The 27,761-nt window shown below is 36.1% G+C and overlaps 1 protein-coding gene and 1 long non-coding RNA gene across 2 annotated transcripts; one reads left to right on the top strand and one right to left on the bottom strand.

Annotated features, from left to right (window-relative positions):
* The first annotated feature begins 3,237 nt into the window (after positions 1–3,237).
* Positions 3,238–8,310, top strand: LOC128547343 (uncharacterized). Its single transcript, XR_008366463.1, has 2 exons — positions 3,238–3,522; positions 7,111–8,310. It is a non-coding gene; the product is annotated as an uncharacterized LOC128547343 (long non-coding RNA).
* A 3,456-nt stretch (positions 8,311–11,766) lies between these two features.
* On the bottom strand, positions 11,767–26,868 carry LOC123533930 (dopamine beta-hydroxylase-like). The gene is made up of 11 exons (XM_053519746.1): positions 26,637–26,868; positions 25,302–25,497; positions 22,663–22,795; positions 22,189–22,287; positions 21,178–21,357; positions 20,201–20,367; positions 18,422–18,665; positions 17,471–17,567; positions 15,088–15,251; positions 14,407–14,494; positions 11,767–13,693 (listed from the first exon to the last, which is right to left on the bottom strand). Exons 1-11 carry the CDS (start codon positions 26,648–26,650, stop codon positions 13,435–13,437), a joined length of 1,641 nt encoding a protein of 546 aa, XP_053375721.1. The 5' UTR covers positions 26,651–26,868; the 3' UTR covers positions 11,767–13,434.
* Between the last annotated feature and the right edge of the window lie 893 nt (positions 26,869–27,761).

Consider the following 27,761-nt stretch of genomic DNA (forward strand, 5'->3'; position numbering starts at 1 on the left):
TGGACACTACGCTTCCCTCTTTGATTGCGTCTGACGGAAGAGGGGGAGGACTCTATGATGAGCAGTTTTTAAATCCTACCAGGACTGAACTGTTTTGATATTTGTCTTCTGGCCTGTTTAGTCGGGCCCTTAAGGGTGTTTCTCTTGTTGCTCTGTCTTCTGAAAAGGCATTGAGTACATACGTTTTTGGTTCTTAAGGTTTGCTTTTTATATATTTATACACGAGCATTTTTGTGTTTTACATGCCATGCCTTTTTGTTTCCATTACGTGTGTTAGAGATTCACCTGGAGGGGATTACTTTTATTTACACTGTCCCATGTCTTTGGAACATGGTGGGGGTAAGAGTGAGGTTGGGTGCGCACCATAAACCGGTTTAAGCTCCCCAGTGGTGTTTTTGCCACTGACCGTTCCAAGGCGGTGCCCCACTGTGTTCCTTTGTTTGTTCGTTTTGTCCTTGTGTGTTGGCTTTGTGTGCGCGCGTGTGTGTATGCTTATTGTTCGTCTTGTCCTTATGTGTTGGCTTTGTGTGTGTGTGTGTGTGTTGTTCGTTTTGTCCTGATGTGTAAGCTTTGAGAGTGTGTGTGTGTGTGTGGTGCACGCGTTTGCGTGCTGGGGGTTCGTTTTGAGGAGACTGCGCTTTTGGTGCGTGGCATTCCCTGTTTGATATTTTTCTTTGTTTTTTTTCGTAGAATCGGATTTTTCTACGGAGGTTAAATTGATCTAACCGAATTGAACGGCATATGTCATACAAATTTTGCTTTCGGATTGCGACTCTGGCTGTGTTTTCTGTTCTAGATGCATGTATTACGTAGGAAAATCATTACGTTTTCTACTGTCAATGGCTCAGTCGCGCAGGAATTGCAGTAACATTGACTCTTGAGTATTGTATCAGCATAATATCTTACTGCCGCTATCTAGTTAATAATTTTTATCCACAGTGCCAAACCTAGGGCTGTGCGCTTTGTGTCTTTATCGGAATAGCGAAATCATTCATCAATAATTTATAACTGTATAGTATTTTTAGTATTTTATTTTTAGATATTTGATTGCGCGACGTTAAACCCAACAAAATAAATAAATAAATTTGATATTTGATTTATTTTTATTTAGATGCTTGTGTATGCAGCTTCTACATCCCTTTGTCATAGGCGTTGTGCTGTTCATATATGCTATTATACCGGAGCCAAGGGAGAAGCACTGTCGATTCAAACAGTGTACAAGGAATAGTAGGGTGGCATGAGAGCACTGTCGGACCAAATGGCGGATGGCATGAGAAAAATTGTCAAATCTATCAATACACTGGGAGCGGCAGAGTGGCATGGCCTCGGTAGGGTTAGACTGGTGAAAACAAGGGGAAGCTTTGCTAGAAAGGTAAAACTACTGTTAAGTAAAACTACGACTTGATCTATTCAATTATACTAAATTACATTACTTGAATAATGGCTGGATTATAAAGTAAGTGACATATCAAGATTACTGCCTGATCTATCTCGGGTTAGATCCAAGAAAGTTATTAGGGAAAATGTAACTGCTGCATAGTGTTGGAAGCGTTTGCTTTCGGTTGATTAGGTAAAATCAAGAGAAATAATGGTCAAATACGGCTCAATATAGCTTATATTATCATCTTTAAAGTACATAAGCCGGACAAAATCTGATATTATTAAAGAAATGAATGATTGCATGTGGCTATTAAATAATTAGAATTGATATTCAATGGACCATTTTATGGGCAAATTTTATTTCTTAAAATATTTGAAGACCCTCAACTCACTTGCATTTCGGTATGGCATATTGTATACATAATCATTAGCATACTTTAGGCAATCAGAGACAAAACCATCATCATTATGTTGAGAATTTGTTGAGCATCTTGGCCTCGGATTTTCGGTAGCTGGTCTTGCCTAGCACAATGCATTCTCACTGCATTGGCTAGTGCATGTATGCTTATCATATTTCGAGCTTTAGCATCATAGCGTTGCCTATTTTGTTTCTGAAAATTTTGGCTAGAAATCTATCATTTCATGCTTCATTTCTTGATACTTATATCTCACACAATATGCCGTGACATTTCATCAGTTTTCTGTAATGATATAATTATAAAAGTCACGGTTTTGTCTCAATCAATCAGCATTTGTTATTTATTGTCAATAGTCAGAAGCGACAGGCCACTCTTACTGATATGTGGTTTAAATCTCGGTGACTTCTGTTCATGGTTAAAACAACATGCCTTTTAGAGTGTGGGCGAGTCTGCCGCTTTTATATTCATGTCCTACTGTTAAAAAAATTGATGTATACTGTATGTTAGAATAGCAACAAAGCGCAGTTCGGCTTATAGTATCAATTCGCACATTTTCAGGAAAGTTATATAACTGCATGCATGAATTAAGGGAAAAAGGGGAAATTCTTTAATATGGGCGAAACCTACATACCTAATCTTTCTTTTGTCCATGACTTAAATATATGTCTTTGCGTCATCACAAAATTTTACTGCACTTTTTTGATCAGTTTGTATATTAAAATTACTTACAATGGCAAACCCGTGAAACGGTTTTAAACATAAACGAAACAAAAGCAAAAACTGTGGCAGTCATATGTATTTACTGATGACCTGAAAGCACACAAATGACCTTGATATATATAGATAAGATATCATGTGCTCCTAATAAGATGTCGTGCGTAAGAAATATGATCTTAAGCGCTTGAGATGAGATGTCATGCGCTCGGGATAAAATGTCGTGAGCTCGAGATAAGATGTCGATCGTTCGAGATAAGATGTCATGCGCTCACGATAAGATGTCGTGCGCACAAGATAGGATGTCGTGCGCATGAGATAGGATGTCGACCATACGAGATAAGATGTTGTGCGCTCGATACAAGATCTCCTGCGCACGAGATAAGATGTTGAGCGCTTAAGACAAGATGTCGTGCGGTCGCGAGCACGAGATAGTTCAATAAAAAATGCATGTCTTAAACATACCACCGTAGTAATTTTACACAACTTCTCATATAAGTAAAGGCAACTGAGTGCAATGTTTTTCCTTATTTGGCTGAACCTAATGCGCAGATCTCCTTAAAACATTATTTCATGATTTATATATATAATACTTAGACAATACTAATTGTTAGACTCTAAGCATTCTTGATGTAAACGTAACAAGTGTATTTTCCGTTTGAGCTGAAAAAATTATTTCCTTTGTTTGTTACGTATCCAGATTGGCCTTATTCATACATGACATTATGCACGCCGAACATTATTGTTTATTATAAACTATGTTACATTATACAACAGAATCGTCCACTTAGATAAAGAAAAACAAACACTAACTGAATCTTAAAGTATCAATTTCCGTTTGTTTTGCAATGTGATGAAAATATCGCGTGATCCCGGCCATTTGCGTTCATATCAACTTAACAGAAGGGACTGTTTTTATCACTGGACATATAAATCAGTGTATGCGCTTTTTTCATTTGGAACTAGGTCTAAATTCTTAAAGGTCAACGTACAAAAATTACATCACCTTGTAAGTATATATCTTTCAGTTATGTATTTTTTTTCAGAAAATACACTCTGGAAAATGCTGTCGATTGATTGATAGGCCATAATGCGATTTTTAGCTTTTCCAGGTAAAACAGTTTTTAGGTTGAAACCGCGAAGCGGTTGAAACCTATTATAACCGTATTCTGAATACTGCAAAAATCTAATACTGCCAGTTTTCACTAAACGCAGATTAATCCGCCGTTCTATTTCCGCACTACTTTTACTGATTATTTACGAGTATACCGACCGCTTATCTCTCTACATAATTTCTATGTAAAAGTTCCTGGTCAGGTTTAACAATCATTTCAATGCAAATGATAAAAGAAAATATACCAAATTATACATCTTTGACAAGCTCAGATCAGAAGCTTTCTTATGGTGTATAACTTTAGAAAATTGAAAGAGAAACTGTGACAAACTGGCATTTTAAAAATAGCATTTTCTGTAGAATTTTAGCGTAAAGTAACGTATATATCTTTCAAACTGTTAAAGGCATTGACCTCCAGATTTTAGCTAAAAAATATATGTTTCTTTGTCATAATATGAGCATCAGCATATGAGTTTTCGTTTCTAAACTATTTTAAAAATGCCAAATCAAGAAACCGCGTCGGGAATCAAACCTGGACCGCCGCGGCAATAAAGACGTTTTCCGGCTGTCGTTACCAATAGAGCTATGGAGGCTTTAGTGTTTAATGCGTGTTAAATATAGATATTTATAATCGAGACAGTTTACTCCGAGTAAAGCGTTAAAACTTAACATACATGGTCTACAACAATAATTGCATGAAATTAATGAATTGGAAAACAAATTATTTAAAACTTATATAAAATCCTCTCCATGTTGGAAATAATTACAGTTCATCAAATACCACATTATCAGGAATCATGGCTAGTGAGAACTTTTATGTGGCATATAAGGATAGTATAACATAATTGCAATGCTATTTGTTTCAATTAAATTTTGTAAAATAAAACGGAGTGTTGCTTGAACCGATTATGTACTCACGGGGGATGCAAATCAACAGAGCAGGAAGTATTAAAACTCAGAAATATTAAGACTGAACATCAATGATTACGAGATGAAAGCATGTCGTTTCCATTGAGAAGATTGTTTACTGCCAATAGACATGGAGTATTGGAGAAAAAACTTTTCACGAACTGTTTGATATTTACGACACGGAAGTAGTCTCAGTGTCACCACAGGTGCAAAGGTCGGATTCAGTTAAAGATCTTCGTTGATATCAGAGTAAAGCGCTATAAACGCTTCTCAATTTTCATCGAAAAAAGCAGTAAAAAACAATTTATTCTCATCTGTTTCCGTAACATATACTAGAAGTCTGTCTGTAACCAAGTTTCAAAGCATTCTTAAAAAATATAGCATTTATTTTTAGATAGGCCCCTATCTAAAAAACTTTTTTTGTTTTTGTTTTTGTTGTCTAACGATCTGGAAGCCAGTACCTTTAACTGTTAAATTTGAATTAAAAAGTAATACATCCCAAACAGTGATTTGTCATTGAATAAAATCATTGTCTGGAGTTAAGATGCGAAGTAATTATATCGCCGGCGAGGGCGCAGCCTATAATAATATGCATCTAAACGACAAACAATGATTTTATTCATGAGCAAATCACTGTTTAAGATATATTATTTCTATTCTAACAAGTTATCGAGGATTATAATGTACGTCCTTGACGATATCCGTTAAATATGTGCCTGATATGTGTTCATTTCTTTTCCAGCGCGCCGCTATGCCGTCTAACGCTCTGACGTAATAATTATGACGTCAGAAAAATTAATTGTTGACAATTTACTTAAGGAATAATATTTCTCACTTATCGGACAGAAAAATCTCTATTTTTAGAAATGCTGGAAAATCTTTTCTCACATGGGTTATCCCACACGCCTGTGACGGACTACTTCATGCACTGAATATACATATCATTTATGTAAAATAATTAAAAATCAGGTACCTTTATCTTTTCTCTCGGTTCCTTATAGTGTATTTCTCGATTCAAAATTCATTACTTTATGATAAGAACGTACCGTTACGCTACAAACAATAAAACTAAAGCGGAACTTTGTTATCGTGCGTCACTGAAATGTCATGACGTCACTTCTGCTTACGGACGTCAATTTCCCGCGTTTTAAATAGTTTCATATTTTCATGCTTGTTTTTATTGTTTCTGTTGTGGTAAGTGAGAAATAGAATCCATCATTGGTGTTCGGTGAAGATCGGAAATCCCAACCCTCGGGCGCACCGCTGAAGTCTTAAACTCGGCCCAGCCTCGTTTAAGACTTGAGCGGTGCGCCCTCGGGTTGGGATTTTCTGATCTTAACCGAAGACCAATGACAGATTCTCTATATCTCATCCAGTGATTTGTCGTTGAATAAATCATTGTTTGGAGTTCAGATGCAAAGGAATTATATCACGAGGGCGCAGCTCGAGTGATATAATAATACGCATCTGAACGACAAACAATGATTTATTCAAGAGCAAATCACTAAATGAGATATATTATTTCGATTCTAACACGTTACCAAGGATTTTTAAGTACATTCATTAAATATTTGCCCGTTTTCAATCGGTTTCTTTTCCAGCGCGCCACTATGCCGTTTGACGTCATGACGTAATAATTGTGACGTCAGAACAGTGATTTGTTGTATAATAATTCACTGTTTTCAGCCTTCTTTGTTTAATAGGAAAATGAAGAGTCGTGTTAGAATATCTAATATTTCTGTTATCTATATTCTCTATGAGTATTTGTGTTTTTAATGAAACAGTCATTGTATTTCTCATTGGTATCATTATTGTAAATTTTAATTAAGCCGATGTAGAGTTGCCTTACCCGAGTTGTCAGTGTGTTTCAAGACACTTGATGGTTTTAGTCAGAGCAGAATTTCTAGTGTTTGAATGTTATACTATTTCATGAAAGTAACTTGAACTGTTACAGCGGAGTGGTTTGCGGGTTTCAACCTTTCTGTGCTGTCAGCGCTTTGATTACCATACTGTGGTGTCTAAATATATATCACGTCTAAAGTACTTTTGTTGTATGTTGCTTTTGCAGTATTGGTTTCTACTAAATCTGACCATTTCTCATACTTCTTTAACATAACTTGGTAAAAATTGGGTTAAAATCAACAAAACAGACACAATGTAGTTACACCCTAATTAACCAATTAACCAATTAGTGCCGTTCTTAATTTCTTTTTGACATATATAACTGTAAGCTTTGCTATTCAATAATTCAAGGGAGAACTGTTTAAGGAACTAATCTGCAAGCATTCGTTTTAAAAACTTATTCATTACAACATCGTGTTGAAGAAAAAGGTAGTAGTGATTTTGTGGTTAATGTGCCGGCCGTTCAACTCGAGTCCCATTGAAGTCCCAGTCACGCTTAAGCACTGTTTTTTTTTTCCAGAAAACGGACTCGAGAATCTTTCAATATGCTCGAAGTTTTCATCATAATCGAGCTAAAATGAATATAGATTAAGAAAAGTACGCGTAGTTTTTCTAATGTGAAGCAGATTGCAATACGAAAATGTTTCTGGAAATGATTTTCCTATTTTTCAGGATACAAATCAAAATGCAGAAAATTGGCATTATGATTCTTATTATCTGCCTGGTATTGGCGGTTTGTATTGAAGAAGCTACAGCCATACGAACTGGGCACTCGCGGAATTGCTGTGCTAGAAGACGCTGTGGAAGGGGGAAGGAATGTGTGCAGATTGGGAGAAGATGCCGATGCAGAAGTCAGAGTGTGTATGCTAGTCTGGACAACGAGTTAAATGCTGACGTTATGACTGCTTAATGTTTGCCCCATTTTTTCACTTACTGGTATATTGATCCGCAGATTATATCACTTTGACCAGTGACTGCTGGTGATACTCCACAATGGACACAAGCAATATTGACATACTAACTGTTCATCAAATAGTGATATTTTTCTGTCAGCTTGCTATTTAGTGATCACTTAGGCAAATTACTGCTATAAACACGAAGATGAACAGGACAGAACAGAACAGAACAAAGTTTTATTGATTATGTATATATACGCTAATATTAAGTTTGATAAATTCTAACATTCTGTTAGGTGTAGTGCGTGACAATTACTGCTGGAGTAACTAATATTCTGACTTCATCATACTTTAATTAACCATAACTCAGTTACGTACCATCATGCGTCTGATAACCAAGAACACTTTCATTAATCTTTATGTCTGTGTATATTTTAGTTCACTAAATAGTATCAAAAAATATTCAAAACCCATAGTTTTGCACTGTTTAACTACCATGGTTTCAGCACGATACAAATAACGAAATCAAATCTTAACGTTCTGTATCAGTATTTTATATCAGATTCTTTAAAGATAAGGGACAATTTTCTTCTACTCTTAACCTTTAGCCTGTGATTCTGCCTTTGCGACCAGTGCAGACATTAAGCCTGCACATCCGTGCATGCTGATCATGACCTGCACTGTTCGCTATTCAGTCAGTAACTTTTCAGTAAAGACCCATTCTAACAGTAAATGGTATTGCCCAAATTAAATGACAGACCAGTCCATTTTAGAAATTTAGTAGGCTAACAGTTAAATGGTTCTAGTAAGAATTATCTTCTTTATTTCAAATAATACTCTTTGAAATTTTCTTAAAACGTTCACAAGCTTGTTAAAATCGTCATTATTTTTTCTGAGTATTTTATTGACATTTTTTGCATTTTTTCAACATTGCAAACTTTATAAATTCTGCTTAGAAATAAACCTTTCTATTACAGTTGTTGTCTTTTGTAGTCTTCTGTTACATGTTAGCCCTACTTTTAATAATATTTGGTAAAATAATTCTTTAAGGACTTCTGTTCGTTAACTGAGACACTGCTTTACAAATTACATGTAGTGTCTTTCTTTCTACTTTGTTGTTCTCTTTTCCTCAAATTTGAAAACACAAAGAAAAATACAAAACCAATAAGGAAAATATGGTAACTGTTTATTATAAATGAATCACAAGTTTGATATTATATCTCCCTGAAACAAAGCAGCTATTAATATTCGGACATCGGGCAATAGTTTTGACTATTGTCTGGCAAGTGTTCTATTACATACTATTGGAAACTATTTTCACGGTTTTATTTTCACTTTTTTGCTTATTAGCCCCAGAAAAAAGGAATATAGACCAGTCATATACATGTAGCTAAAACCATGGACCGGAGATTTATATAAGGTGCCATGTATAATTGTGAATATTTATCCAACTGAACAATGCTTTTGTATCATAAACTGATTTTAGACCATGGAAAAACAAGAGCTGTCACTAATGGTGACAAATGCCCCCGCAGCACCTTGGCCTTTGACCTGGTGACCCCAAGGTCAGTAGGGGTGGTGTACTCAATAAGTACTATCAGCATGTGAAGTTTGAAGGTCCTGGGTGAAGTGGTTTGCATGTAAAGTGCCTTCATGCAAAAAGTTAACGTTGGCCCCTGTGACCTTGACCTTTGATCTGGTGACCCCCAAGTCAGTCAGTAGGATTGGTGGACTCATAAAGTACTACCAGCATGTAAAGTTTGAAGGTCCTTGGTGAAGTGGTTTGCGAGTAAAGTGCCTTCATGCAAAAAGTTAATGTTGGCCCCTGTGACTTTGACCTTTGGCCTGGTAAACCCAAAGTCAGTAGGAGTGGTGTACTCAATAAGTACTATCAGCATGTGAAGTTTGAAGGTCCTGGGTGCAGTGGTTCGCGAGTAAAGTGCCTTCATGCAAAAAGTTAACGTTGGCCCCTGTGACCTTGACCTTTGATCTGGTGACCCCAAAGTCAGTAGAGGTTGTGTACTCAATAAGTACTATCACCAGGTGAAGTTTGAAGGTCTTGGGTGCAGTGGTTCGCGAGTAAAGTGCCTTCATGCAAAAAGATAACGTTGGCTCCTGTGACCTTAACGTTTGATCTGGTGACCCCAAAGTCATTAGAGGTGGTGTACTCAATAAGTACTATCAGCATGTGAAGTTTGAAGGTCCTGGGTGAAATGGTTCGCGAGTAAAGTGCCTTCATGCAAAAAGTTAACGTTGTGACTAACGAACGAACGAACTAACTAACGAACGAACGGACGGACAGTTGAAAACTAATATGCCTCCCTTCGGGGGCATAAAAATGCCTACTTTAATTAAAATATCAAACTTTTCATCACAAAGATGTAATCGTTGCCCTGCTAATCGAAGACTGTAGACAAATCGAAGAATTCCTTTATGTCAAATTCATATCTACCATTTAAATATTTTGATGTGACAAACTCATTTTTGCCAGCCGAAGATTGCCGATGTGATAAACTCATCCTTGCCAGTCGAAGTCTGCTGAAATTACAAACCCATCCTTATCAGTCAAAGTATGTTGATGTGACAAACTCATCCTTGCAAATCAAAGTCTGTTGATGTAAGAAACCCACCCTGCCAATGTAACAAGCTCATCTTTGCCAGCCGAAGACTTCTGTTGTGATAAACTAATCTTTGCCAAACAAAGACTGCCAATGATACAAACGGAGGATTGCCGATGTTACAAACTCATTTTTTACCAGTCGAAGACTGCAAATGTGACAAACATCCATACCAGTCGAAGACTGCAAATGTGACAAACTCATCCATGCCAATCGAAGACTGCCGAATTGACAAACTCGTCCATGCCAATCGAAGACTGCCGATGTGACAAACTCATCCATGCCAATCGAAGACTGCCGATGTGACAACTCATCCATACCAATCGAAGACTGCCGATGTGACTAAAACTCATCCATACCAATCGAAGACTGCCGATTTGAGAAACGGGTATATTTTTAGAGAAAATCTGTTGGATTTAATATTGCGTTTGGAATTTTAGGGCTTGTTAATATTATGGTTTGCTTCGTTTTGTCTAATAGAGAGAAATGTCGTTGCATCTTTCAAAGAATGTTGCAAAACTACAGGAGTAATGTTCGCAAATTATTTCACTCATTTGACTTTTGATAGTTTCAAGAAGACTTCTACAACCACCAGGAGAATCAGTCTATTCTAAAGTAGCGTTTTATATGCAACTGTCTAAAGACATCGGACACCTTGGCAACCATCAACCTATTGTGTTTGACACAATTACTTCAAATATTGGCAACAGGTAAATAATGAGGTGCTTTTAATTAATATAATAGACAGCTATTGAAGCATGATTATGTTCCATAATTAATTGTTGAAGAAGATCAAATATCCATATTTTTGCCTTCTTCAAATAAAGACGATAACATGTATAGCCCCATAAACATTTCAAAAGCCAAGTGAATAAACTTATTATGAAGTTTGGTGTTTGATGTAAACTAATTCGTGATTTTTATGTTATGCTGCGTCTTCTTATAAAAAAAAATAGCTAGACATTGCCAACTATTAGGTCAGTAAGTACGACAACAGTCATTGCGTTATGCTGCTGAATAAAAGTAATAAACTACACATAATCTGAGTCGTGTGATATCACTACTGACGGTATCTGCAATTCTGACACAATTTACGGCTTTACTGTACCTCTGATGAACAAGATGAACAAGATGATGATCTTAGCAGAACTGTTGGTTATCATCTGTGTGATTGCCACAGCCACAGCAAAAAATCCATACTTTCTTGCAACAGTTCACATTTCCAATGTGAAGTCTTAATTTAGGACTCCATTCGTCTGATGCTTGAATATCATAGTTCTGACAAAAACAACTGCTTTGTCGATCAAACTACTATTCAAGACTAAACATTTGCTACGCCATTCCTTTGTTGCTTTTGTACAACTGTTATGACAAAAAGAACCACTTCGTCAAACAAGTATTACCATTCGGGAGTAGCCATTGGTCATTCCATTCCTTTGATGCTTCAGTATCACTTTCCTGAGAAAAACAACAACTCCATCATTCTGCCATTCAAGAATTACCATTGGACACGCCGAGTCCCACAGGTCTGACAAAAACAACCAATTCGTCATACTTCTATTCAAGAGTAAACTCTGGACACGTCATTCCTGTGGTGCACGGCTGTTCTGACAAAAGCAACCACTTCGTCGTATACAGTTAAACAGTAACCATTGGACACACTATACTACCACTGTTCTGACAAAAACAATACTGCCATTCAAGAGTAACCATTGACCGCGTCATTCCTTTGATGTTTGAGTGTCACTTGTCTGACAAAAACGGCAAGCCACGTTCCGAGTTGGAAAATCAGCGGTTTAGGCTATAAAATAAATGTGCTGGTGAACATGATGCACCCAATAAGAAGTGTATGTGAAACAGTCTTTGTACAGAATGCCAATATCAATACAAATCTGTGTTCACATCCACTGTCTGATACGAGAGCATACCGTATCTTCAGGTGAGAAACTCTACTGTCACTCACTCGTTGCCTCCAATTTACAATCTAATCATGCCAGGAGATGTTAACGGCATCATGATAATCTTTTGCCTAACAAACAACAGAAAGCTAATCCTAAAAAGTATGTGAGATGCTAATCCTCAAACAGCCAAGTTTGATTTTGATAAAAGATATCTGCGGATGTGATGTACCTAAACTCCGTTCTAAGCATACAGCTGGGGAACAAAGAGCTGCGTGGCATTCTATAGTAAGACCTAAGCTGTAGCAATGTACGGCCAAATGGCACCTTAGACCTATAAAGCTGATTAAAACATGTATAAAGAATGATTCAAGGCAGCATCTTTGGTCATAAAGAGGGCTACCTTGCAAGAGCTATCCTGAAAGTTTTATAATAATATTATAAAGACAAAATTGAAATTTTCAATCTCTTTGTGAACAAAATGATTTAAATTTACAAGTGTAAATATCCTATCAAAATCGTTATGATGATAACAAACAGTTTCGATTTTTTTTAAGTTCATAGTTCTTTCGTAATATACACTTAATAATTCTACCTACCTTGCAAAACTTAGTTTTTGCCAATACCTAAAATGTTACGTAAAGAAGAGTTATAGTTCTTATACACTGAAAGTTTTCTTAATGACCTCTGTTATTGTGTGAAGGTCTAACGAAATCCTTTTGATTGTTATGGACTTATGCTCCGAAACAAAGTGTTGCGTGTTAATCAAATAAAGGGAGATAATAAAAAAGTAAAGTTAAATAGAGTTTTGGTTTATTGGTGTAACCAGTATGTCCCTATGTTTTCTACAAACCTGTTTTTGAAGAGGACAGTTCAAGTGGGACACAAAGTATGTATCACAGTGTAATAAAAACATGACATCATGGAGTAACGATCTATTTATTGTAAAGGAACATCTGTGTGAATTGGAAAATTAACAGTCATTAATATATAAGACGGACTAAAGATATATGTAAACAACATACTTTAGGTGCGTTTAAGTGTTTTACAAACATTTCTTGTAAAAACGTTAAATTTAAGTAAGGCTGTTTACATGAACAAAATTTTATGGGCGATTGTGCATATTCTGTTTACTAATAGGAGACTACTTTTTTCAAATAAATACGCAACATTTGTGACACGGTTTAATGCAGATTTACATGAAACTCATGTGAGCCTTTTCTGAGGCATCCCATGCTCGTGTTGGCAACATTTTCTAGAGGTTTTATAGAAGCTTGCATAACTTTCAGAGACCTCCGCCCGAAAGAGATAAAAGTAAAACGCTTTCATCATCCGCTTACATTCTATGGCATTTGAATTTCTCAGCGAGGCATTTCATTGTACAGCAAAATATAAAGACTTTGACGTAGGATTTGTTGCATAGCGAAAGATATCAAAGTTCTATTCAGGTAATCAGAAACTCTACTGTCACATTTGGTTCAACAGCATGAACTACTGAAAAGCAATAACCAAAGCTGACGCAATAATCAACATAAAGGACGATGTAAAATGTACACCAGCAGCGCCACCCACTTCCGGTCTGTGTCAGCCGTCATTACCGTCACACTTTTCCATTGCCAATTCAGCGGCGCAGGAATCCATGCGGTAATAATACTCCAATATCATGTGTTTAGTGGACTGGTCACCGTAAGTTAGTGACGAATCTTGCATCATGTACTTGAGAGGTGACTGAAAGCAGGGATGTCTGAAAATCTCACGGACAACTTCCTTGCATTCTTCAAGACATACTCCAACTCTGCAGTTTTCTTGAAGGGCGGTATATCTTGCTATATTTTCTTGATCACTGAAAATGTATGGAAAAGAAACAATATAAAGTAAAATCTCCTAATAATGTCATGCAATATAAAAAAGGTTTTATCTATGATTCAATCAATCAATAAAGAAATAAAATGAAATGGATCTTTAAATTAATTTTTTAATCCTTACCCTGCTAAATTTCTAAAATGTAGTCTGGTGCATCATTCAATTTGGGCTGTACCATTGATTATTTGAAGGTGTTCAATGAAAATTTACTGACTGAATAGCGGAAGGTGCAGACCATGATGTGCAGGCTGATCTTGGTCTGCAGTGGTCGCAAAGGCAGAATCATTTGCCGGCAGCAGGTTAAGGGCTAAATTAATTGTTTAATATAATTGAGCCGCGCCATGAGAAAAGCAAGATAGTGGCTTTGCGGCAAGCATGGATCAAGACCAGCCTGCGCATCCGCGCAGTCTGGTCAGGATCCAGGCTGTTCGCTGTCAAAGCCTATTGCAATTGAGAAACTGTTAGCGAACAGCATGGCTCCTGACCAGACTGCGCGGATGCTCAGTCTGGTCTGGATCCATGCTGGTCGCAAAGCCTGTATGTTGGTTTTCTCATGGCGCGGCTCATATGTGAATGCACTCTATTTTCGAAGAAATGCAAAACAATTGAGACATATTGAATATTCTCTCAGTCAAAAATGCACTACTGTCTACCCTATTCCTTCTAAGAGGACGTGTGTTTGGATTTACGTACGTTGGATCTCCTAACTTGTTCAAGTCGCAGCCATCCACGTAACCCTCTTCCCATTCGCAGGAGTCGATCGGACCACTTGTAACACAATCTGTATTTTCAAAACCAATATGTGTCGCTTGATATAAATTTATTTATAACAACATAATTATTAAAACATTACGTACATAGACGTACTTATATAACATTAGTATCAGCCAAACTAGTGTGAAATTGTATTCTCTCCCATATATTATACTATATCTATCTCACATTATATTTGTTAGTCTGGCCGGCTTCAAATCGAAAAAAAAATCCTTCACTGGTTTAAAAAAATGTTAATCTTTCTTTCATTTCACATAAGCATCTTGGTTTCTTTCACTCTACTCTGTTTTTGTCTGTATTTACCGGATTTTAAACAGCTTGAATGTTACTATCTAACGCGAGCAGTCTTGAGAAAAGGCATTGGAAACTGTAGTTACCACAGCGTTTTGTTTTTTCTTTGTATTTTTCTATACTAGAGTTCCTTATGGAAAATAAAGTCTGAGTGATCAAGAAAATTTCTATTCTTGTTCTTTAATTAAGTATTGTACGTGAAATAGAGTGTAGTCTCATTTAGTGGTGTTTGACCTGTTAAATTAGTATCGCTATCACAACAGAGCTTTTATAAGTACTTATCAAAGTAAATAAATTCGTGTAACTCACCTCCACCGAGCCAGTTGTTCTTAGGATAGTACATAAGAAAAGCAAAACACATCTCGTCATAGGTCCCTTCACCAAAAAATGTTGTTTTGCTTCGTGAAGTCGACTTAAAGTCACAATGGAGCTGAAGCTCGTACCCGGGTTCCAATGTCAATGGTTCATCAAATCTGTAACATTCATATATCTTTTTAAATGTATGCCCCTTTTTATCAGGCATGCATGTCATAATGTGCCGGTGCTATTCTCACTTTTTACATAATGCTCGAGAGTCACGAGTTTCACAGCTTGTCTGAACAGTTTTGGTAGTTCGAGGTCACGCAATGAAAATATCTGTGAAATTATTTTGGACTTGGGCATGAGAACATGAAGATTTTTAAAATTTGAAATAAATAAGTGACAGATAGAATGGTTGTGGTGTGTGTGTTGGGGGGGGGGGGGGGGGGGGGGGGGGGGGGCGGGGGGGGAAGAGAATGATGAAACATAACGCTACGATACAGTATCAAGAAACAATATTGGGTAAGGGCAATGAGGAGGTCGGAGGGATGATGACGAGATACTTAGATCGATATCAAGATGCATAATAAACTAAAAGTAATATAAACAGAGCAGGCGTTGTATGGGGAACATTTCCGTAAAAGAATTCTGAAATCTGTAGTAGATTAAGCAGCAACATAAACCTAGACCAATTTTTGTTTGGATAACTTTCAAGAGAGACTAATTTCTTAAACTCTGTCTTTGCTTGTATTTGGTTTAAACATATTTTATTTCCCAATATGTACATTTCAAATGATTATTTACATACATAAATTCTGGATTGGACTGGAAGCCAGTAGGCTTATTGAAGTCCTCTCCATGTTTGCTTGTATTTAGTTTTCAAATTCCGGTTGGTAAAATTGACGTAATTATTGTTCCTTCTCATGAGAAGGAACACTTATGGTGAACATGTCACACTTGACTGAGCAGGTAATTGATACAAGGGTATCATCAAAGGCATCCGAATTCCAGTAGGCGCCGCCATTTTGTACTTATGCATATTTATAACAAATAGCCTCTTTGCCAATGTGTTTTTACGCATCTTTAAGTCAATCTTTAGTGAAATACAACTACGTAATAACAGACCTACAAAAAACAATAATTTAGTTTAAACTATCTAACTCCTAAATCTTACATGTCATAATGTAGGATCGAGATTAACTAAATGAATATTCATCATCTTAAAATAGAATCCCGCCCAAAAATATCGTCAACTATTATTCTTCTCGGTTGCATTCTTTGCTGCCTCCAGATGTTCTTTTTACGGTTTTATTTCATACCAGCTTTATTATTTTGACATTTTAAGTATTACCATCAAAACATACTGTACTAAATTAAGACTGTGAATGAATACTATTGCACGATACGTACCGTCACCGGATTACAACATTTCAATTACTTCCCTTGTATAATGCACTTCTTTACTTTACTGTGCTATAAATTATTTCGAAGTTTGTGATTTCATGCCTTTTGATTAACTGCTTTGTAATTTTCAAGCTGTGAACTTTTTGTGCGCACTTTTCACAAAACCATTAGTTTATTGGTGCCGACTTCTATAAAAGCTCTTTTTCACCTGGAGTTTCTGGTATCCATTCTGGCATTTGTCAGAACTCATTTATTTGCTATAGTATATTACTAATTAGAAATAAGCAAATTTACGACCAAATTCTGATCAGTGCCATTAGGACAGCTGTCAACAATGGTTCCCAAAATTTTGATAGAGTCATGGTTATTGTCCGTTCATAATAATGAAGTTGAATCGTTCATCTAAAGGTAATTGTATATTATTTTAAGTTAAATAAATGTTTGTGTGAAATAACTTTTAAGTATCCTTATTAAAATAGATAAGAATGTACGTAAACTAGTAAAACATATAGTTCATAATTGTTTTATTAAAGATCCCTTAAAAAGAATATTTAATATGCACTAGAAGGAACCTTTTGGTAAGCTAAATCTTGTGTAACGTTATAGGAACAGACAAGTACAGCTGTATTCAAATATGTCGTCACTTAATGTACTTTGGCAGTCTTTACTGTTTGACTGTGACTCACTGCAGACCTGGAGCGCCTGTGATAAATAACAGACTCCGGTATAAACCGGATTCAAGCGATTTGAATAAAAAGTATCTTTAATGCATATGTTTTGAAACCATGGTAATACTAACCTTTAGTTAGTATATTATACATATTATATAATAAATGCGTGTGGACATGCAATAATTTGCGTATTTTTGCCGTGCGCTTTAACTGATAATCACTTGAACCGGACATGCGCAGAAGACCGCTTCAGGTCTGCAATGAGTAACATCGGTACTTTTGTTTTATCTCCGAAGATACAATGCAGTAACACTTACACATAGAACACTGGGCTGTCGTAGCTGTATTTTGGGTCATCTGCTATAACATGTTCTTCCTTGTCATTGGAAATCGCCTTGGTTACTGCTGACATGCCTGGTAAATAGATATACAATCGACTGCGTTAAGCATCTTCGTGAGACAACTGTGCTTTATGAATAAATAAAACTTACCTACCCGTACCTCTATCAAATATTTACACAACAAACATTTCCGAACAACCCAGCTAAGTTATTACTATGCTAGCTAAAATCAGAGGAATCTTGCAACTGGGCAACGCACAACCTTGACACAACAAGCGTAATAAATGCTTTCACAAGATATAAAACTTCAAAGCAACCACAGTTTGTTTTTTATGTATCTGTTAGTTTAATCTATCACTTTCTGTGTATTTTCGGTATAAATATTGTGTGTTATCCTGTCTGTTGAATTTACCCAGTGGAACTAATTCCGTCTTTAGAAATACAATGTAGCATGTTTAAGAATATATTTTTTTATTCAGTGACTTATTGAAATATCTGCAAAAGGAAAACATGTTTAAATTTAATTATCAAATAAACACCGTATCTAACATTTCTTTGTGACAACACCAATGTTAACTGAAACTTAAACAAACAAATACCATTTATATCTATATGAGCTGCACCATGAGAAAACCAACATAGTGGCTTTGCGACCAGCATGGATCCAGATCAGTCTGCGCATCCGCACATGCTCTATAGGCTTTTAAAGCGAACAGCATGGATCCTGACCAGACTGCGCGAATGTGCAGGCTGGTCTGGATGCCTGCTGGTCGCAAAGCCACTATGTTGGTTTTCTCATGGCGCGGCTCATATATACATCTATGCAATTTGTTAGTTCTATGAAACATTGTGTCATGTTGCATTTATATATGATTTAATGTCGGTGTCGGCCGATAAGTCGTTCATAAAATATATTTTATTTTATACCTAGGTAATGCATGTGATTAAGAGCTCCTATTACGTTGACATTTCCGATCATCTTCTTGTTTGTACATTCAGAGCTACAGGAAGAGTTGACGGAATATTTTTCACGGCCAGGTGGAATCATCAAAAATGCCTGGCCAATCATCATCATTCCAGCCTCGTTCGGGCGAAGGTTAGGGGTCAAGTGTAAGGTCATGCCGGAGGAATCCCTGTAAGTGTCAACCTTCATTGGGTTGTTCCAGTGCATCTATAGGTCGAATGTAAGTTATGTCAGAGAAATATATATTTAAAATCGAAAATTATACAAATCCTCAAATGAAATCAATATTTCAATACGTTTTCATCACATTGCAAAAAGTTACTGTAAGTTAACGTAACAACATTTGGGTAAATTTAAATTTGTATTTCTTTACATGAAAGAAAGAAAGGCACACATCTTGTATATACATTTGGTTAGGCGTAAAAATTGTTTGTTTTCGGTAACCAGGCCTACCTTAATATTTTGGCCTGGCCCTAAGTGGTTTTATGGCCTTGGAGTATATTTTTTCAACTTTTTAACAAACATTTGCAAAACTGCACCTTTATGCTTTTTGTCATTCTTGCATAAAAAAACTACTTTTTTTACTTGAGCCGCCCATGCATTAACGGGAGAAAAATCGTGAGTCACGTGCTGTTAATACATGATTTTTATTTTTGAAATGCTTTGCCAGAGATGTATATATGTATTTCTGCGCAGATTGACATCTGATATCTGCATCTTGATTCTTCCATAATATTCTCTCTTGTAGCATAAAAGATGCAATCTAGGCCATAGTATGTTTTGCTGTATTAGTTACCAAAACTAAACGCACTACCCCCAAAAATATACGTATTCGCTCCACCCTTGTTTACACCCCTTTTAGAAGTCGGACTCGATTCATTTTTTATTGATAACCGTGAATGTATAAGAACTGCGAGTAACTTGCGCAACTGTTTGTTTTTAAGAATCATTTTAATGATTTTTGTAAGTATCAGTCGAATTGTTTTTATCTAATTTCGCGAAGAATTCGGATAAAACATTTGAAAGTACGTTCGTACTCATCCGTACTCTAAATGTGTTCGTACTCAAAATAGTTTAAATGTCAAGTTATTACTTTTGAAATTGTGTTCCTGTTTACCAGATTTTTAGGTGATATGTAAAAATATGAGTAATTTTATGTTTGTAATAATGACAGATTAAATAAAAATGGTTAAAAACCATCATTACATGCTTTTGGAAGAGCTGTTGATTTCTGGGCCCTGGTTATGGATATTTAAAACATGTTTACCGTTTCCAAGAACAACAGAATGGTAATTAAAAAATGTACCGGAATCGTAAAGTCATCACATATGAAAACAATGCATATAGTCGTCGTGTAATATTTTTATGCAAGAATATAGCGACAATACACGTTTGTTTTGTGTATTAACGTCTGCAGAAGCACTTGGGATATGAGCTCGTGGATTTTAATTTTTGAGCATAAAATGAATTTGAATTTTACATATTCGTTACTATTAATGTTCGTGGAACGACTAAACCATGAATTCCACAAAAACTATCCACCCCACGAATGTTAATAATTTGTTAGCAGCTACTTTTGCTAGTATAATCTTTCTATAGTTGTGAACATCCCTCCTCAAATTTACAATCATTATATAAAAGTTATAGATAAAAAAAACAAACAAAAAAACAACAAAAAATAAAATAAAACAGAATGTATATCAAATATGAAAATCCACGTTCCAATAACACTATCCTCAAACCTCGATAAGAACTTTCTTGTAGCCCGTCATTCCTAGCTTGAACCCGGCGTCTTCATGGTAACACATTCCATTTTGTCCTACAGCCCATATAGCCACCATTTCTTCACAGCCCGGCACTCTGTTCATGAAACATTTATTTGGCTCACGCTGGTTTTGGGTAATATTTGCTAAAAAATGTAGAATAAACTTTTAATCATACACGCAACCTAAATTAAGTTTTGCAATTATATGTACACTGTAGTTTGAAAACATGTGCGTAATTCAGGTTTAAGAATAAAGGTCCTCAGACGCTTATTGCAATATGAGCCGCGCCATGAGAAAACCAACATAGTGGCTTTGCGACCAGCATGGGTCCAGACGAGCCTGGGCGGATCAGGACCCATGCTGGTCGCTTACGGTTTTTCTAATTGCAATAGGCTTTAAAAGCGAACAGCATGGATACTGACCAGACTGCGCGGATGCGCAGGCTGGTCCGGATCCATGCTGGTCGCAAAGCCACTATGTTGGTTTTTTTCTCATGGCGCAACTCATATATTCCCTCGGGTTCAGGAAATCACTGTCTTACACAGACAGACTAGTAATATCCTAATAATCTTTTCACACTATTACTTTGACATTGAATGATCCAGCCAAAACATTATAATCATTTTCATTCATAAGATAAGATTTATCTTAATCATTACATCCGTACACAATGATTATGATGCATGACTCCCTTTTGCCATTGCATCCGTATACTATGATATGATGCATGACTCACCTTTATCATTACATCCATACAATATGATATATTGTCTGACTTACCTTTATCATTACATCCGTACACGATGATATGATGCATGACTCACCTTTATCATTACATCCGTACACTATATGATGTCTGACTTACCTTTATCATTACATCCGTACGCGATGATATGATGTCTGACTCACCTTTATCACTACATCCGTAGTCTATGATATGATGCAAGACTCACCTTTATCACTACATCCGTACACTATGATATGATGCATGACGTTCACGTTATCTATGTAAGGTTCAGCCGCCACGAGGTGGTAGTCTTTATCTGAAGGGACATCTAGCACCTGACATATGTATGTTGTCTCCTCTGCCGGAACGTCTGACTCAGAAAGTCTGACAGTGTGACTCACAATATCTGTAAAATGTATAAACATCTTTTGGTCAGTTAAAATATATGTATATGCTTCTGCGTCAAGGCTTTCAATGAATAATAGACATAGCTTTATACAGTTATTTTCCACGGAGAACATATGCCCCGCCCGAGGATTGAAATCGCGACCCCCACAAAAAAAAACGGCGTTAAACCCAAAACAAACAAACAAAACATGGTTAGAAAACACTATGTAATTACGCATAACAGTTGTATTATCTGTTAGCATAAAATCTTATGTCGTATGGGACTCTAATGCACCTGTCAATATTTTGCCCGCCCAGGGGGGCGGCGGGCCGACCCGGGGGAATTTGACATTTCAAAAATTTTGTTGTCTAAATCCCCACCCTAGGGACAACCTTTTTTGTCTAAATCCCACCCTAGAGCCTGGTTGGTACATCAAATGTTTGTCAAATTCCCGCCTGTCGGGAATGGTCTTCTGTCTAAAGTCCCGTGTATGCCCGCCGCCCCCCCCCCCCCCCCGGGCGGGCAAAATATTGACAGGTGCATAACAGCCACGGATCAATGTATAGCCTTTGCATCTTTACACAGCAGAAGAGAAATGTCATTGTAATTTATAGATGACGCTGTTAAATTTTAACACAAAAGTCCGTCTTAAATATTTATCAAAGATATAATTAGGTCGTGGAGCTTATATCTAAGTACAATATCTGGTCACAATATTTCTTTTGGCCAACCAAATGTCTTGTAACAAAGAAAGTTGGAATTATAGCTGAATTACATGCCAACGTTTTTAGAATTTTATATACGGCACTGAAAAGCTTTAAGGTAATGATAAATTATGTGTTTTCTTACCAGGATCTGAAAGTGCATTGCACTTGAAGTCTTCGGTAGCACAATCAATGAAGTCGTTTTTCCCCTGGCATGCAGAGGACCCTAATGGCTCGCATATACCTGAAAGATAATAATACTTTTAGTATTATCAAAGAAAACAACTATGATTCATGATGCTAGAAGTTGTTTTCCCTTCAGAATTCTTGGCTTCTATCTATTCTTAGAATTTCATTTTAGAGAAATCGTTGTATTATTAACTAATGTGGTCCAATTTTGTTATAATATAGCTGATATCCTTTTTCTATGTTTTATCTTATAAACGTCTACATTTAATACTACTGTTTTAGAATAACAACAATACACTTCTATATCTTTCGATAATTGATTAATGACCGGTTTATTGATTTAATACTGCTGCTGGTTTTAGAAAGAAAGCGTTGTTCAAAGTGCTTCAGTTTATAATATCTTGCAACAAGAAATCTTCAACTATCATACCAGGATGTGATAGTCCTAGGCTGGTTTGTGGTGTAGCGCCTTTACTCCAGTTACAGTTTGGATCGCCAAGTTCTTCTCCATTTGTCTTTCCATCACCATCGGAGTCCATTCTGCAGAGTTCCTCAGTCCAGGTCTGTGAAAATGGATCAAAAGTAATCGTTTAAATATACTCAACTACATGCCTATGGACAACATGTCGAGTCCGCAAGCTGTCAAGATCTGACATGTCTTTTAACCTCCAACTGTGGCCTTGACCTTTGAGATAGGAATCTGGGATTTGCGCATGACACCCCGTCTTGCTGCGGTTAACATTCATGCCAAATATAAACACGATTGCTCCATGCATGTCAAAGTTATGGTCCAGACGGACGCACGCACGCACGTGCATACACCGAATAGCCATTTGGACGACTGTGTCTTCGCTTCCACAAGCGGGTTCGACAATAAAATCTACTAGAAGATCCTTCGGGCCAAGAAAAATGATAATAGACTCAGTGTGCCTGAGATATCAGATTGTGCCAACGCTAGCACTGCTTCAAATGGAATTAATATGTAGTTCAGATATATTGAATGGACTACATTATTAAGGGCCAGGCAACCAGCACTGGTTCCTTTTATAAGTACATATACATTTTATGTAATATATAGTCTTAAGTCATATTTAAATGAAAATGTAATATTTTTGTGATGTAATTTATTCTTTTTTTTCAGTAGACAGATCTAATATACTTTCAAATGACACCAAAGTTATACGAGCTTACCAGGCATCAATACTAATATATTTTAAAAGCACTGTTATACAGAACGTGTTTATTGTGGGTCGGATACCTTCAAGCTTGCATGTAAAGACACCACTTATACGTATTTTAGTCCAGCTAGGCCTTTATTTATTAAAGGCTGGTACAGTCAATTCGTTGAGAATTTATGTCAATACCGGGTCAATCAAAATCTATTTAATTTGCTGAAAGAGAACTTTTGTCAGCGTATATAAATATTTAACTTTAACCCCGGAAGAAATGTAAACAGAACGAAACACTTACATAAGTGCTAAAATTTAGAACATAATAAAATGTGTATATATAATCATTTTTATGAACAGATCGAACTTTTTTAAGAAGTTGTTATACTTTCGCAATAAACACATATGCGCCACTACAATTCTTTGGCGGATCATTTGGTACCAGGACAGTTTTGCGATTCCAACTTGCATTTTGCAATTTATATGTGACACTTCTTTGAAATTAAATAACTGATATTCGACTATTAGGAAATTTCCTCTAGTGATGACGTTTTGTCAAATAGTCAAACTTTAAAAAGACAGTTCTCACGTAAAAAAAAATCATATATGGCATATATAGCTCCTGATAATCACAAAGATCCACTTCCATTTGCTTCCAATATTCGTTCTCCAACTTCATATACCCAAACCAAAAAGTGAATCTTTCAGAAAAAAAAACTTTCTGTCTTCTGGTTCACCTATTTTGATTGGTCTCCTTCAGTGCATTCAAAATGCGACTTCAGTAAAACATTTTAAATCAGAATCTACGGTGCTGCAAATTTTCTAACAGCTAACAGCTCTTGTGATAAATTCTTTTCTTACTGATTGATAAGTATGCATATACGAGTCGGGCCATGAGAAAACCAACATATTGCGTTTGCGACCAGCATGGATCCATATTGTTTGCTAACAGTTTCTCTAATTGCGATAGGGTTTGAAAGCGAACAGCATGGATCCTGACCAGACTGCGCAAACGCACTATGTTTGCTTTCTCATGGTGCAGCTCATATAATATATGTTTGAGCCTCAGGTTAGTTTGGCTTGTTCAGTTCTGTTTGCTAATATTGTTGTTGTTGTCATTATTATTATTATTATTATTATTATTATTATTATATCATTCAAAATAACTAAAATTTATAGTAGGAATCACCCAAAATTAAAATTCGAGTTTAATTTTTTTATTATACCCATGTCCATGGTTTATTATCGTTTTCAACATGACGAGACTATAGATGCGTATGTTTTTAGTACTACTGTACTGGGAGGTCAAGATATATCTCATAAACGCTATGAAAACCACAAGTTTACACCCGTGTATAGGCAATCGTAAACATCGGGTATTTCCGCATTCTCTGGTCTATTGCGTAGCATAAAGGCCGAGGTGAGCAGAATACCTTGGGTACCATCATCTGGGATGAATTCGTCGAATAAACGAATTGTACTTTGCAGTTTTTCTCTGTTTCTGTTGATATGTTTGCCCGTTTATGGTTCTTTTCTATTATGCTATGGTGCCGACGAAGTACCAGAGAGTTTTTTAAGCACGACCTGCCAGCTTTCATAGCCAATTTTACATTGTAGCCTCCCTTGATTACCTGACAATTCGTGACTGGTTTTCAAAACATGTTTACAGAAAAAAAGATTAAAAGTTGCAACAGTTGTGCGTACGTTTTTTACTTACTATGGTTACTCTCGCGAGAAGATCTTTGAGAAAAAAACAACAACAAAAAAACAAAAGAGAAACAGGGCTGGCCTCTACATATAATATTATAGACGTGATGGCGACAGTTAAAACATGGTTAAAATAAAATGTATGAATCTATAAATTTAAAGTAATTTACCAACAGGATAATAACAAACTTACGTATCCATTTTCATCAAAATCGATTCCAAATTGGTTCCTCTCCCCACCTCCGCCCTTGACCTTATGTCCGACACCCCGCCAGACGTGATTTGGGTTGCATGGGCTCGGTACGATTTCACCGTTTGGAATGTTTTGCTGAAAAGATGGGTAACTTTCTCCAAAACGAAGCAAGCAAAGCGCCAACAGTAACTGTAAACTGAAAATAGTACTGTACTATTTACTAGATAGTTAGAGGTGAGCGTTATACTGTGAAATCATTAATATTCGTTTGGGACTAATTTTCATGGATTTCGTGGATGGGTCAATCCACGAAATTTAATCCCAACGAACAAGTAAAATTACCATTCATTTTATGTTCAACAGGTAAAATCCACGAATTTATATCCCCACGAAATTGCCGATTTGACTAAAACGACGAAATTCCGTGCCCAACGAAAATAAATGATTTTACAGTATAACAATTAATTATTTATATAAGTATAACCATAAGTTCATTGGATATACCTTTCCTGCAACGACGTGCTATTCGCTTTGGAAATATAATATCTCTTTTGTTAAAATACTCTTGTTCTTATTGGTCTTGTTTTCAACACGTTGCAAGGCAACTGAGACTAGTATGGTCTGCACATTTGAAGAAAACAGCAACAGCAGAACCATCTCGAACTTCATTAAATCCCAGTATATACTTTGTTCTCAAAATGGAATTGGTCTGTATAAATTCGAAGTCAGTAAAGACTTAAATGCAGAAAAAGTGAGTGTTTTACGCTATGTCGTGATATTTTTGTACTATTTTATTTGGTGGTTATATCATTTCTTTATCTGCGGACAAACATTTTATAGCCCTTCATGTACAACTAAATTGACGCAGTTAGTACCTAAATTATACATTTTGCTGTTAATTTTACTTTTCGATTAGTGAAACAAATAAAATCAAAATACGAATTTGTACCGTTTGAACAGCTACAAATAAATATTATGGTAACCAAGCAGACTCTTAAATCAGGTAGCACAATGGATTCTTGAAAATCCGAAAGAAATTAGTGAAAATAATTCTTTTTTTTTCACATTTTAAGTTTTTCTTGGATGATCAACACAACATGAACTTGTGTACTTCCTTCATAGTCCTTTAAACAAGTTGCTTCCATGCAAATACGTGTACTCTATAAATCATCTATTATATCAATTTCTTGCAAATCTGTTTGTATTTGCAAATGTTCAATAAATTTTAAGATATATTTTTCCACTAGTATAAAACGTTAGTACACGATTTATTTAAGAAACAAAACCAAAATCCATTATTATAAATTTCTATTTCACAATAATATTGTTAGTGACCTGTTATAAGCCATTATACCCAATGCGAAATGACCACTTGGACAAGTGTATGAATATATATTTATACCGCCCAAACCGCTCGCTCCTGGATTACCTCAGGTTTGAACTTTTGCCATTTCGAAATAAGAAATATCTCTTGACGTTCAACAAACCGTAGCTTATTCTAAGATGTAAATATGATAGAATGGGGAATGACACCCTTAATTTTCAGCTCATATGACTGTGACTCGGCATGCACACCTCTAATGTCAACACGTAAAAATAACGCAAAAAAACAACAAAAAACAAAACAACAACAACACTAGGCTGAGGCTATGGAACAAGTGGGTGCAACCTCCAACCCCGCTTCACCATCTAAAACAGCTAAATCTTGGCCAAGCCCTTATTGTAGACCCACTTCGGGTTGATTTGGCTTAGCAACATTGTTGTCAATAATTCTATAAGAAAAGGACAAACAGACACAAAACTGCCCCATTTTACCCCCTCCTTCTCCTTTATATTAGGCATTTTCGAAGAAATGACTCTTTGTAACATAACTGTACTTCTTCATGCAAATCAGATCTACATTTTGCTTCTGATGTTTATTTATGTGATAATAGCGCAATCACTGCTTTTATGTCAAGCGTTAACAAGATGTACTTGAACAGATATATACTGACTGTAAAAACAATTTAAAGTAACAAAAATCAAAACGTATTCCTTCCGGGTAAATAGATCGACCAAGAGATTTAAATTTCGTTACTATATAATACATTACATTGGCTGCCATGGAAATCTTATTTACCTGTAGATTTTTACGTATTAATGGTCAGTTACCACTGAAGTGTTTGTTACGGAGTATCACCATCTTATACCATCTTTTACCTAATTTATCCTTAATGAAAAAAACAACAACAAAAACAATTTACTCTTTCGCGATTTCTTTTTTTGCATTATCATACAACTATAATAATCCAAATTCCGTATATACTAGTAAAGTGTTTTTGTGTTTTTGTGTTAGTTATGGTATCATTCTCCACTCAAAATAATATATTATCCAGAATTTTCCCTCTCTTGAAATTTTACGCAACCATTGTCGCCATTTTTCCTTTCGGTCATAGGCGCGACATAATTCAAGATGTGGTG

This window comes from Mercenaria mercenaria, chromosome 12 (assembly GCF_021730395.1).
Source record: "Mercenaria mercenaria strain notata chromosome 12, MADL_Memer_1, whole genome shotgun sequence".
Classification (NCBI taxonomy): Eukaryota; Metazoa; Mollusca; class Bivalvia; order Venerida; family Veneridae; genus Mercenaria; species Mercenaria mercenaria.